The sequence below is a fragment of the Amblyraja radiata genome, chromosome 4 (assembly GCF_010909765.2).
Source record: "Amblyraja radiata isolate CabotCenter1 chromosome 4, sAmbRad1.1.pri, whole genome shotgun sequence".
In the NCBI taxonomy this organism is placed as follows: Eukaryota; Metazoa; Chordata; class Chondrichthyes; order Rajiformes; family Rajidae; genus Amblyraja; species Amblyraja radiata.
Genome location: NC_045959.1, coordinates 24,597,536 through 24,611,551, shown reverse-complemented (window position 1 = coordinate 24,611,551; position 14,016 = coordinate 24,597,536). Strand labels below are relative to the sequence as shown.

Sequence of the window (14,016 nt, the reverse complement as noted above, 5' to 3'; positions counted from 1 at the left end):
GAGTTCTTCGGGACCTGCAATGCTGCAAAAAAAAATTATACCCTTCCCCAGATCTGTGTCTCAACATAATCCTGTATCGGAGGTCTACAGACAATTCCTTCATCTTCATGGCTTGGTTTTTGCTCTGACATGCACTGTCAACTGTGGGACCTTATACAGACAGGTATGTGCCTTTCCAAATCATGTACAATCAATTTAATTTACCACTTGTGGACTCCAATCAAGTTGGAGAAACATCTCAAGGATAATCAATGGAAACACGATGCACCAAAGCTCAATTTTGAGAGTCACAGCAAAGGGTCTGAATACTTACGTAAATGTGATATTTCAGTTATTTATTTTTAATTATTTTGCAAAAATGACTAAATACCTGTTTTCGCTTTTATGTTATGCGGTGTTTTGCGTAGATTGATGCTAAAAAAAATGAATGTAATCAATTTTAGAAAAAGGCTGTAATGTAACAAAATGTGGAAAAAGTGAAGGGGTCTGAATACTTTCTCAATGCACTGTATGTCCAGCTTTGGATCTCAGTCTGAAAAATTGTCCATTGCGGTGCTGAGGGTTTGTCATTCTCTCTATACATCTACAAGTTCTTTGGATTTGACCTGGAGCTTCTAGTAAATTACAAGATTGTCAGGACTATGGAAATTTAGATAAAGCAAAATCTCATAGTGTGGCTGTTATAATTCAGTTTCCAGCAACTTACAGATTTAAAAAAAAACAGTTGAAAGGAACTGCATATGCTGGTATGTATCGAAGATAGACACAAAGTGCTGGAGAACTCAGCAGGCCAGTCAACATATGTGGAGAAAAGGGATGGGTGATATTTCAGGGTGGAGCCCTTCTTCAGACTCAGTGTGTGTGGGTCGGAATCCTTCTTCAAAAAACTGGGCTGTCCACATTCATTTTCTTGCCTCATCAGATGTGCAAGTCAGTGGCAAAGTTAACATTCATTGTTCACCCCTAATTGTATCGGAAGTGTCAGAGGTTATGGGGAGAAAGCAGGAGAATGGGGTAAGGAAGAGATAGATCAGCCCTGATGGAATGGCGAAGTAGACTTGATGGGCCGAATGGCCTAATTCTACTACTAGCTCTTATGATCTTATGAAGTAAGAGCCAATGAAGAGTCAACCACATTGGTGATATAAATGGGATAGAGACAGTTTTTTTTAAATCCCAGAAGGATATTGGCAAATCAGGAATTTTTTTGTTAATTAAAACAAAAAAATCTAGTTTAATGTAACTGACCAAAACAAATTCAAAATGTAGTGACTTGAATCTTATTTCACAGCTCTCATGATGAGCATGCTGCTGTACCCAATAGTGACTTAATCCATATTGTTACAAACCTAAGATTGACACAAAAAGTTGGAGTAATTCAGCGGGTCAGACAGTATCCCTAGAGAAAAGGAATGGGTGACATTTTGGGTCGAGACACTTCTTCAGACCTCTTCCTTCCTCCCACCTTCTTTGTTTTATCAGCGTTGATTTGTAATACCTTCTACTGAACACATCCAGCTGGTTCTGGTGCATTCAGAAAACATTTGGCTTCTTTCACTGGTGGTCTTGTTTTGCTTGGTGAACATTATTTTTTGTGACATGCTCAGCCAAAGTGAAAATGTGAAGTGGCAGTCTCCTCAACATGTGTGAGTGGTGATTGTTTACGATTTAGCACAAGCAGTATTTGTCTGGTATACGACTTGACTGTTGGCTTCAGGGCAGTGCCGTTTCCCAGCCGATCTATTGTGGACTCGAGTCTCTTTCCTCCCCCACCTTGAAAATAATGTAACCTAGCAGAGATTTATAAAGTCCAAGTTAGCTCCAATAAAAATCACTTGCTGAAAACAGCTTAAATCCTGCATCAACTTCTTTTGATCATTGCTTCTCTAGGTAAACAAGTCTCTGCCTTTTCTTTGGTTGACACACAGAAATATAAGCTGTCTGACTACTGACTGTCTGACTAAATATAGCTGTCTGTCTGAAAATAGAGATCTTCAGCCATTTGTTCAAAGGTTACAGGTCTAACAAGTGATAATGGTTTTGAAATTGGCTTTGTTGTTTCAAACAACATGTTCAAGATAATTGAGCGTGAAGCAGGAGAGCGTGTCTTTATAAATCACTTTGCAGTTAAGCTTGAGTTGGAGGATCTTAATTCAGTACTACACCCTGCAAAATTCAGAGAGCTAATGAGTTCCTGCCAAAAGGAAGCATTATTATGCATTCACAGTTTGCTTAATGGACTCTTTTAATGTTCATGAATTACAGCATTGGCAAGTGGTGGTTGGGGAATAAAAGAATGTTTTCTTAAATCAAAACATAATGTGATGTATTGTGGTGAATTATATTTTCACCTATTGAAAATTCAAAAGAGATTTGCTCAACATCAAAAAAAGTATATAACTTGCTGGAATAGCTCAGCGAGTTAGGCAACATCTTTGGAAAATATGAATAGGTGATGTTTCGAGTCAGGACTTGGTTACCAGCTAGGTATTACTCCAAGTATCTAACATAATCAAATCACAATCCACTAATGGAACTCTATAAAAATTTATAAGGCTGAGATTATATATTGTTATTAGTGGGGGGGGAAAAATCACCATTACTAGAATTGCTGTCAGGCAGCAATTTCTAACATCCGTTCCCGGGAAGCAGATAAATCAGGAAGATTCTGTGCAGGATTCCCTGTTCCGCCAGGGTCTTGCACTCTGTCAGAGCACTATGTACCTTTTGTCAATCTGTGGATTTCCAGTATTTAGAAATCCATCAATCATGCCAGGAAAATGTTGGCACTTGTGCATCCAATTGTAAGTGAATTATTAATTAATGTCAAGCAATAATTAGTTAATAGAAACTTTAATTTTATAACCATATAACCATATAACAATTACAGCACGGAAACAGGCCATCTCGGCCCTACAAGTCCGCGCCGAACAATTTTCTTCCCTTAGTCCCACCTGCCTGCACTCATACCATAACCCTCCATTCCCTTCTCATCCATATGCCTATCCAATTTATTCTTAAATGATACCAACGAACCTGCCGCCACCACTTCCACTGGAAGCTCATTCCACACCGCTACCACTCTCTGAGTAAAGAAGTTCCCCCTCATGTTACCCCTAAACTTCTGTCCCTTAATTCTGAAGTCATGTCCTCTTGTTTGAATCTTCCCTATTCTCAAAGGGAAAAGCTTGATCACATCAACTCTGTCTATCCCTCTCATCATTTTAAAGACCTCTATCAAGTCCCCCCTTAACCTTCTGCACTCCAGAGAATAAAGACCTAACTTATTCAACCTATCTCTGTAACTTAGTTGTTGAAACCCAGGCAACATTCTAGTAAATCTCCTCTGTACTCTCTCTATTTTGTTGACATCCTTCCTATAATTGGGTGACCAAAATTGTACACCATACTCCAGATTTGGTCTCACCAATGCCTTGTACAATTTTAACATTACATCCCAGCTTCTATACTCAATGCTCTGATTTATAAAGGCTAGCATACCAAAAGCTTTCTTTACCACCCTATCTATATGAGATTCCACCTTCAAGGAACTATGCACGGTTATTCCCAGATCCCTCTGTTCAACTGTATTCTTCAATTCCCTACCATTTATCATGTACGTCCTATTTTGATTTGTCCTGCCAAGGTGTAACACCTCACATTTATCAGCATTAAACTCCATCTGCCATCTTTCAGCCCATTTTTCGAAATGGCCTAAATCACTCTGTAGACTTTGGAAATCCTCTTCATTATCCACAACACCCCCTATCTTGGTATCATCTGCATAAATGAATATGAATATGAATTCTCATTTAAACAGAATTATTGTTGATTCAAAAACTTTCTTCTTACACTCTCAATCCCATTGTCCCATTTAGTCTTCTGTATATCATTTGGGTATTCAAATAAATATTCCATCACATAGTTTCTGGCTTCAACTGCATGCCTTGGAAAACTTTATTCATATCTGTACTTTGCTGTTTTTCCTACTCAAAACAGCCTGGATTCACTGCATAGTTTTGACTAACTAACTGGTGATATCTGTGGTGAGAGGGGGGAAGTTTAATGGAGATGTGTGGGGCAGGTTGTTTTACACAGAGTGTGGTGGGGGCCAGGACGCTTTGTCAGGTGATGACGGAGGCAGATACAAAAGTAGTGTCCAAAAGGCTTTTAGATGGGCACTTGGAAGTGCAGGGAATAGAGGGATGTGGATCACGTGCAGGCAGATAAGATCAGTTCAGCTAGGCATCATACATAGGTAGACAAAAATGCTGGAGAAACTCAGCGGGTGAGGCGGCATCTATGGGGCGAAGGAATAGGTGACTCGGCTTGTACTCGCTAGAATTTAGAAGATTGAGGGGGGAACTTATAGAAACTTACAAAATTCTTAAGGGGTTGGACAGACTAGATGCAGGAAGATAGTTCCCGATGTTGGGGAAGTCCAGAACAAGGGGTCACAGTTTAAGGATAAGGGGGAAATCTTTTAGGACCGAGATGAGAAAATCATTTTTCACACAGAGAGTGGTGAATCTCTGGAATTCTCTGCCACAGAAGGTAGTTGAGGCCAGTTCATTGGCTATATTTAAGAGGGAGTTAGATGTGGCCCTTGTGGCTAAAGGGATCAGGGGGTATGGAGAGAAGGCAGGTACAGGATACTGAGTTGGATGAACAGCCATGATCATATTGAATGGCGGTGCAGGCTCGAAGGGCCGAATGGCCTACACCTGCACCTATTTTTTATGTTTCTATGTGACGCTTTGGGTCGAGACACTTCTTCAGACTGATGTGGGGGTGAGTGGGGGGGGGGGGGTGGTGGTGGTGGGGGTAGGCATCATGTTCAACACGGACATTGTGGGCCTGTGCTGTTCTATGTTCTATCTCCCATTTATTGCAAAGCTATTTCATAGGCTGTCATTGATCAGGGAAGGATCTATCAGTTTGACTTTGTCTTATTCCACCGGTTATCTAGATCTCAATAACCAGGAAAGAGCCATGTCTGAAGAAGGGTCTCGACGCGAAACGTCAGCCATTCCTTCTGTCCAGAGATGTTGCCTGTCCTGCTGATTTACTCCAGATTTTTGTGTCTACCTTCGATTTAAACCAGCATCTTTCATAGAACAGCCATGTTTATATTGGAACCGAGTTATTCAGCCTGCATACACCCTACCATACACCATATGCCACACCATTGATAATCCTAATCTCCTTTCCCTACAATCTCTCTTGAAGTGAATCATTAACAGGCCACCTTTAAAATAGCTTTAAGGTGAGAGGGGCAATGTTTTCTTAAAAAGGGTAAACATACTGGATCTTTCCAAGTTTTCCCCAATTTTTTTTTTAAAGTTCAGAGCAAATTTCTGTACACAGAGGGTGGTGAGTGCCTGGAACATGTGGCCTGGTGGTTGAAGCAGATATGTTAGTGGCAATTAAAAGACTTTTGGATGGGCATATGGATTAGCAGAGAATGAAGGGATATGGGTTATGTGCAAGTAGATGGGTGGTGATATTGGTATCATGCTTGGCACATACATTGTGGGCCGAAGGACCTGTTCTTGTGCTATGCTGTTCTGTTCTAACACCCTGGTCAAGTGTCAGAAATACGTTGGTGGGGTTGGTGGGCATATAAGAGAGAATAAAGGACCAGAGAGTCCTAGGATTAGTAATACAAATAAGATTACTCTGTTGGGTGTAAACGTAGACCTAATAGAGTGAATGGCCCCTTTGCTGTCATAATATAAATAATTAGTATTTTATTTAAATCCTTGATATACAAAATTACCCTGTGATGGTTGGGATACCCGAGGCACCTAAACTATTTTCTAGATGACCTGGAAAGGTCCAGATGCAACTGTAAATGGTGATATCTTTGCAAGGCCAAAAGCCCTGTGAGCTATTGGTGGAAATTTTGCATTGGTTTGTGCACTGTATCTAAACATGCATAGACGTACATGAAAGAACTGCAAATGCTGGTTTAAATCGAAGGTAGACACAAAATGCTGGATCAGTCTGAAGAAGGGTCTCGACCCGAAACGTCAACTATTCCTTGTCTCCAGAGATGCTGCCTGTCCCGCTGAGTTACTCCAGCATTTTGTGTCTACCATGCATAGACACAAATATGTACCATATTTAAATATTCAGGTAGTGTACCATGCATGTACACTGGATGTATCTAAACATGCAGGGGCGGGAAACCCGGGGGGGGGGGGGGGGCCAGAGGGGACATGTCTCCTCCATGTTTTGAGAGGTGGGGGACGTCCCCCCCAAGTTTTTGTAATCCAGATTTTAAAACCTGGTGAAATCTCCGCTTTCCGCGAGACAGTGGGGGTGGGACTGCTGATCGAGGGCGCCGATTGGACAAGAGAGGCGTCGGTCAGCAGGCAATGGGGGCGGGACATGATTCAGCGCGATGATTGGAGGAGGGAGGAGTGGGGGGGGTGGGACTGAGGATAGAGTGCGGTGATTGGAGGAGGGAGACATGGCACAGACCTGCGCTTCATCCGTAGCCAGGATCGATCCTGGCCGGGTCTCCGGCGCTGTCCTGTCCCCTCCCAAGTACCCCCCCCCCCCGCGGGTGGCCAGAGAGGTCGGCAACAAAGATCCTCCGCTATAGGATCTTTGGTCGGGAATCAGACGGGCCAACAAAGAGAAACATCTCAACTCCGCCTGTCGTGCCAGGTGAGCCTACAGCCTTCCTGGACTTGCAGGAAACATGGCCAGCGCGGAGAAGCAACGCTGGTATCCCATCAGTCAAGACAGGGCTGTAGTTAACCCGGTGAGACAGGCAGAGTTGAGCTGCATTTAGCGCTGGATTGAGCCTCCGAAGCCTCGCGTGTGTGCGCATGCGCGCGTGGTCGCCAAGAAATTGTGTCCTCCGTCCCCTCCATGTTTTGACAGCGAGTTCCGTTCTTGTAAACATGTATATATGTGTGCACATGTATGATCGTGCCAACTAGCCAACATGCCAACAAAAATCAGTTAAGATTGGATCCTGATGTTTTGGAATATTCTAAATTCAATCTCTACAGCTGATACCATGAATTTAGACCGAGGAATCCACAGCTAATGTTCTATTTACACAATTACCAAAATTTGCATTGGGTTTACAGCATCTGCTCCATCTAACTCTGTTGCTACCTCCTATGACTTCAAAACACAGTGCTGGAGAAACTCAACAGATTGGACAGCATCTGGGGTGAGGGAATGGACATGAGTGACGTTTCAGGTCGGGACCTTCAGATGGATTGAGTGTGGGCGAGGCAAAGCCCGGCAAGTGATTGATGGATAAATGTGAGGCAGGCAGATGGTATACTTGGCAGATGGGTGGAGTAAGTGACAAAGGCACAAGGTGAAAAGGAGACAAATGGGTATCTGATACAGACAGAGGAGGAGTGAGATGTGAAGCTGGGGAATGGATATGGATGGAAGGGAACTGGGCAGGAGAGAAGGGAAATGGGGATCTCTGGGATGGGAGATGAGTATACAATGGAGGGGAAGGGAGCAGGGTGACTGGAATGGTAGGAGATGTGGAAGGAACATGTGTACTTTGGGGCAGAGTGGGCATGGGAAAGAGGGTTGGGGTAGGGAGGTATTACTTGAAAGTGGAGATTTCAATTTTCATACCATTAGGTTGTAAGCCTCCCAAACAGAATACGAGGTGCTGTTACTCCAGTTTGGCCTCACTCTGACAAGGGAGGAGGACAGGGACCGAAAGGCATATATGGAAATGGGAAGGGAAGTTAAAATGGTTAGTAACCTGATGATCCAGCGGGTCTTGGTGGACAGAGCGCAAGTTTTGTAAAATGGTCACTGACTACACTTGGTCCTGATGTAAAGGAGGCCACATCAGGGTCACCGAATACTTCAGCCCATTGAATACATGCCAAGGACTTAGACATAGAAACATAGAAAATAGGTGCAGGAGTAGGCCATTCGACCATTCGAGCCTGCACCGCCATTCGATATGATCATGGCTGATCATCCAACTCAGTATCCCATACCTGCCTTGTCTCCATACCCCCTGATCCCTTTAGCCACAAGGGCCACATCTAACTCCCTCTTAAATATAGCCAATGAACTGGCCTCAACTACCTTCTGTGGCAGAGAATTCCACAGATTCACCACTCTCTGTGTAAAAAGTGATTTTCTCATCTCGGTCCTAAAAGACTTCCCTCTTATCCTTAAACTGTGACCCCTTGTTCTGGACTTCCCCAACATCGGGAATAATCTTCCTGCATCTAGCCTGTCCAACCCCTTAAGAATTTTGTACGTTTCTATAAGATCCCCCCTCAATCTTCTAAATTCTAGCGAGTACAAGCTGAGTCTATCCAATCTTTCTTCATATGAAAGTCCTGCCATCCCAGGAATCAGCCTGGTGAACCTTCTCTGTACTCCCTCTATGGCAAGAATGTCTTTCCTCAGATTGTACGCAATACTCCAGGTGTGGTCTCACCAAGACCCTGTACAACTGCAGTAGAACCTCCCTGCTCCTATACTCAAATCCTTTTGCTATGACTGTGTTTTGCTCAATATTCTGGCATCTGCAGTTTTCTGTATCTTCTATGCTTTCATGTGTTTATCCAGCTTCCTCTTGAATAAGATTTGCATCTTTGGAATTCCTTCCAGGGATAAGTACCCATTCTCATCGCATGCAGTAAAGGGATCGCTCTTGCTACTGGATTTCTTGATATATCCCCAAGTGTTGGCACAAGGAATTTCAGATTCTGGTTTACAAAAAAAACACAGCTGGAGTAACTCAGCAGGTTAGGCAGCATCTCTGGACAACATGAATAAGTGACACTTCAAGTCGGAACTCTTCTTCTGAACGATCACAACCCGAAACGTTACCCATAGTAGGTGTTTCACACAGGTGTCGGGGATTATTGCGAGAAGGCAAGAGAATGAGGTTGAGCGGGAAAGATAGATCAGCCATGATTGAACGGCGGAGTAGACTTGATGGGCCGAATGGCCTAATTCTGCTCCTATAACTTATGAACTATAGCAAGTTCTCCAGAAATCCTCCCAATAAGTTACTCCAATGCTTTGTGACTTTCCCCAGTGTTGGGTCTCCCTAACAAGTTGAAATATTAGAAGAAGGGTTTCGGCCCGAAACGTTGCCTATTTCCTTCACTCCATAGATGCTGCTGCACCCGCTGAGTTTCTCCAGCACTTTTGACTATCTAAGTTGAAATATGATCTTTCACTAGCTCCAGTGAATCTCCTCACAACTTATGATCTTCAAATTTCCTCTCAACATATTGGCTTTAAACTTAAAGGATGTAAATTGAGTACACAATGGAACGAGCAGTTTATCCTCATGTGATAATATATTGTCAATTTTGATGGAGAAAGTTTGCTATTTTGAAATGAATGCTGAGACCCTGTTTGTGGGCACTTGCTCAGCTCCCACGGATGGTAACCTTTAACTACATAATGTGGTAGGTTGCAGTAAGTATTCCATTCCTTGTGCTGACCTTTTAATGTAATTAACTCAAATTCGCTCATAAGGAGCTAATAAATCGTGGTGTCATATAACCTTAAGGGCTGCCAAAAAACTTTGACTGAAAAACACAGCATGGAAATGGGACCTTCAGCCCACTGAGTCCACACTGACCATCAATCACCGTTTACACTGGTTCTATGTTATCCCACTTTTGCATCCACTCCTTACACACTAGTGGCAAATTACAGAGACCAATTAACCAACATACCCATGCATCTTTGGGACGTGGGACCCATTGGGGAAATCCAAACACTCGTAGGGAGATCATGCAGATTCCACACAGATAATATCCGAGGTCCGGACCAAACCCGGTTCTCTGGCCCTGTGAGGCACCACTCTCATCATTGCAAATCACTTTGATTTTTCTGGTTTGTTTATTCACTAGATGTGATGTCACTAGGTTTTCAAGGATGATGTCTTCTGTTTTTCACTGTTGTGCATTTATGAATCTTAATTATAGAAATCTGAAATCATTGTGTTGTATTGCAGGTAGAATTCTCCTGTGATGCAGCCGACAAAGGTGCTTGTTAGAGCTGACGGCAATCAGTAAAGGTGAGCTACTACAACCTGAAGTGGTTCTGGACACACTTCCTTCGAGACCGCTGGTCTTCGGGAAGACCCTCAATCAACTGCTCTTATCTTGAAGCCGCTGATGGCTAGCAAACGGAAGTCCACAACACCGTGTATGGTTCGCGCCACAGATGTCACGGAGCAGGACCCAGACGTGGAGATGGTCGGGCAGGCTGGCGGGTCACCGCACCCCTTGACTGATGAAAGCTGGCCAACAGATAATGAAGCGGATGAAGCGGATCAGGGTTTGGAAAAAGCTGCCTTAGAAAGTCAACAGACCAGGAAACTAGAAGGGGGCTATGAATGTAAATACTGCACCTTTGAATCGCAAGACTTGAATGAATTTACAGAACATGTTGATACCATACATCCAAATGTTATCCTCAATCCATTTTATGTCTGTGCGGTGTGTAACTTTACGACAAAAAGGTATGATACTTTTACTGATCATAATAGTAGGCATCATCCGGGAGAAAGCAACTTTAAATTGAAGTTGATAAAGCGCAATAACCAGACCATTCTTGAGCAAACTGTCGAAGATCTTGGCACCAATGGCAGGAACACAGATAAAGAAGAGTTCCCTGCAGCTGGCATCTCCCTCAGCAAAACTCCCATCATGAAGATGGGCAAAAGCAAAGCTGATGGCAAAAGAGCCAGCGTGTTGTCGCAGGTGAAGGATGAATTTGGCACCACGCGGGAGAGCAAGGTAGAAGAGAGTGACAATGGTCTTCTGCAAAGTGGCTTGGTTGTTCCAGAAACTGTGATCAAGGATGGAGTGGCTCACGTCATGCCATCAATACAGCCCCCTCCAAACATCAATCTAATACCCAAAGTCATGATTCCCATATATGGCTCCCGGTACAATCCCTCCCTGGACATTAATAAAAACTTGATTTGCTCCTTTAACAAATTCCCCTATCCCACCCAAGCAGAGCTGTCCTGGTTGACGGCAATGTCAAAATATCCTGAAGAACAGATCAAGATGTGGTTCTCGACGCAGCGCCTTAAACATGGCATCAGTTGGGCTCCCGAGGAAGTGGAAGAAGCCAGGAAAATGATGTTTAACGGCACTATCCAGACATCGACAATCACTGTTGTGCCAGCGCAGGTACCTACCACGACCAAAGGCAGCACGCAACAAGTTATCCAGACGGGAGTGTCGTGCCAGTTAGTTGGCCAGACTGGCATTGTGTTGACTCAAATCACAAACGGGGCAGCAACGGTGCCTTGTCCACCCCTCACTTTGACCGTGGCTGGCAACGACTCGAACCAAACCCAAACTCACAAACGGGTCCTGCCGCCCTCCCAGGTGGCAGTGAACCCAAAGCGTGCAAGCGTCGTGCAGGTCTGCCAGCTTGCATCGCAGGGCAACTCGGTCTTGTTCTCCCAGGGGAACACTGACATCAACACGAGTCGCAAGAAGTCCAAGGAACAAATGGCGGTGCTCAAAGCCAGCTTTGCCGTCAGCCAGTACCCTGAGGACGAGGAGATTTTTCGGCTGCTGCACGTCACTAAGCTCACCCGGTCAGAGATTAAGAAGTGGTTTAGTGACAACCGTTACCGCACGCAGCGGGGGCACTCAAGCCACACCCCTGCCGAAAGCACGGTCACCATTCCCCACGAACCCACCGTGGGCCACAGCACCCGGAGGTCCGGGTGGCACGTGTTCTCCGAGTTTGGGCCACAGAAGTTCAAAGAGAAGAATGCAGAGCAGCTGAGGGTGCTGGAGGAGAGCTTCCAGTACAGCTCTTTCCCAGCGGATGAGGAGAAGGAGAGGCTGCGGGTGGAGTCCAAGCTGACCAGGAGGGAAATAGACGCCTGGTTTTCCGAGCGGAGGAAACTGAGAGACTCGTTAGAAGGAGGGATTCCAGAAAGGAGGAAAACTAACCTGAAGCAAGAAAATATTAAGTCTGAGGAAGCTGAAATAACCCACGCTAAAACATTACACTCTGCTCCGCATTTTCTCTCCAAGTCCAGGTCAACCCCTCCATTGCAACATACTAAAACAGCCAACCCAATTGACAAGACTCACAAAAAAAGCCAGGAGCAGTTGCATATCCTGAAGAGTGCATTCGCACGCACTCAGTGGCCAACAGTGGAACAATACGACAGTTTAGTGGTGCAGAGCGGACTGGCTCGGAACGACATAGTGCGTTGGTTTGGCGACAACAGGTATGCAATAAAAAATGGCAATTTAAAATGGCTTGAACAGTACCAAAGAGCGAATTCAGATCACAACGGGCAGAATAATGTCAACGGCAGCGGAGGGCGGGGCGGCAGAGGACACAAAACCAGTGGTGCTTGGAGCGGGTCAGTATATTCGCAGAGCCGGGCGGGCAAATCGGTCCTGTTGCAGTATTACCTGCAGCACAGGCAGCTAAGGGAAGAAGACCTCGACGAGCTGGTGTCCAGGTCCAACATGAGCTACGAGCAAGTGAGGGACTGGTTTGCAGAAAAGCAAACGGAAGATGCCATGGACACGTCTGAGAGCAACAGCAGAGACGGTCAATGTAGCGAGGAGGACGAGAACAAAGACTGGGGTGTGGTGGATGATATCGACGAGAGGGGTGACTATGTCTTGTCTGACTTGACTGCCAACTGGACACGTGCATCACAGTGCGGCTCAACTGGGTTTAATGAACTGGATTCAGAAAGCATGTCTGCGGAAAATTCAAACATATAGCTAAGGTAATGGATTTTGTCCCCCAGGATTCAAATGTCTCTTGGACTGGTGAATGGATTGATTTCCCTCCCCCCCCCCCCCCCCTTGTTTGGAGAGAAGCAGATTAATGATGGAACATCTTGGGTGAGGGGGAGAGGTCTGGATGATGGAACCCTTCACTTGGTGGGGAGGGCGAGGGAAGGATCTCTGCGACGGGAGGGGCTGGGTGGATGCCCCTGTGTGGTGGGGAGGGTCTGGATGCCCACTCCATGTGGTGGGGGATGGGCTGGTTACCCAAATGTTTCTGACGGTAGAAATTTGTATTAAACACTCCTCCCCATTGTTCATTCAGTTACCCCTTAACAGAATGGAATCAAATCTTTGGAACTGCATAAAATTAATTCTCAGCTAATACAGTGGCGACAGTTTAGCCTTGGTGACCAGACGGATGTCATTCCCGGTAATGAAAGGCTTTGACAGTTGTTCACTTCCATGTGGCAACTCTGTCAATTATTTGGAAAATACACAAAAGTCACTGGAGAGGGAAATATCCACAGACCCATAGAGATTTGTAATGAAGGGCATCAAAGCCACGTACAACGATTAAGAAAGAACAATTGCTAAAAGTGAAGAGAAATAGATAACTAGTTCTGCGGTTCAGCGGAAAGACCATATGTACATTGGACTTTTTTCATTTGATACTGTGGGAGCTGGTTTGTGTGTGCAGGTGTCCATCAGCCAAGATTTCGAAACGCAGGGCCAGCCTGCGTAATGCTGGTGATTCAATTTGACTCAAAGCACATTCTGATTAGGATAAGGAAGGGCCCCATGGAGTTTTTTCAGAGAGCTGTGGTGCAGCAGTGTTAGCCAGAGTCAGGCTTCAGCCCCAGCAAGCTTGCGTACAGTCCGCTGCATTGGGCAGAATGCCGTCTGTGCTTGTCAAGCCCCTGCCCTCGTTTAGTTTAGAGATACAGAGCGGAAACAGGCCCTTCGTCCAACCCAGTCCATGCCGTACCGATCCCCGTACACTAGCACCATCTTATACACTGGGGACAATTTACAATTTTACCGGAGCCAATGAACCTACAAACCTGTACGTCTCTGGAGTTTTTGGCGGAAACCAGAGCACCCAGAGAAAACCACACTGTCTCGGAGAAAACATACAAACTCCGTACGGACAGCAGCCATAGTCAGGATCGAACCTGGGTCTCTGGCGCTGTAAGGCAGTAACATCCGCTGTACCACCGTGCCACCCTCGTGAAATAGTTTTCCTTGCTGGTGTGAA

The 14,016-nt window shown here is 45.0% G+C and overlaps 1 protein-coding gene across 2 annotated transcripts in view; it reads left to right on the top strand.

Annotated features, from left to right (window-relative positions):
- Nucleotides 1-14,016, top strand: part of zhx2 (zinc fingers and homeoboxes 2) — an 87,058-nt gene that overhangs the window by 69,942 nt on the left and 3,100 nt on the right. For both annotated transcript variants that reach the window (XM_033019093.1, XM_033019092.1), the window contains exon 2: nucleotides 9,989-12,757. In XM_033019093.1, the coding sequence (XP_032874984.1) occupies nucleotides 10,152-12,752 (2,601 nt within the window). In that variant the 5' untranslated portion in view covers nucleotides 9,989-10,151 and the 3' untranslated portion in view covers nucleotides 12,753-12,757. The remainder of the gene's footprint in view (nucleotides 1-9,988; nucleotides 12,758-14,016) is intronic.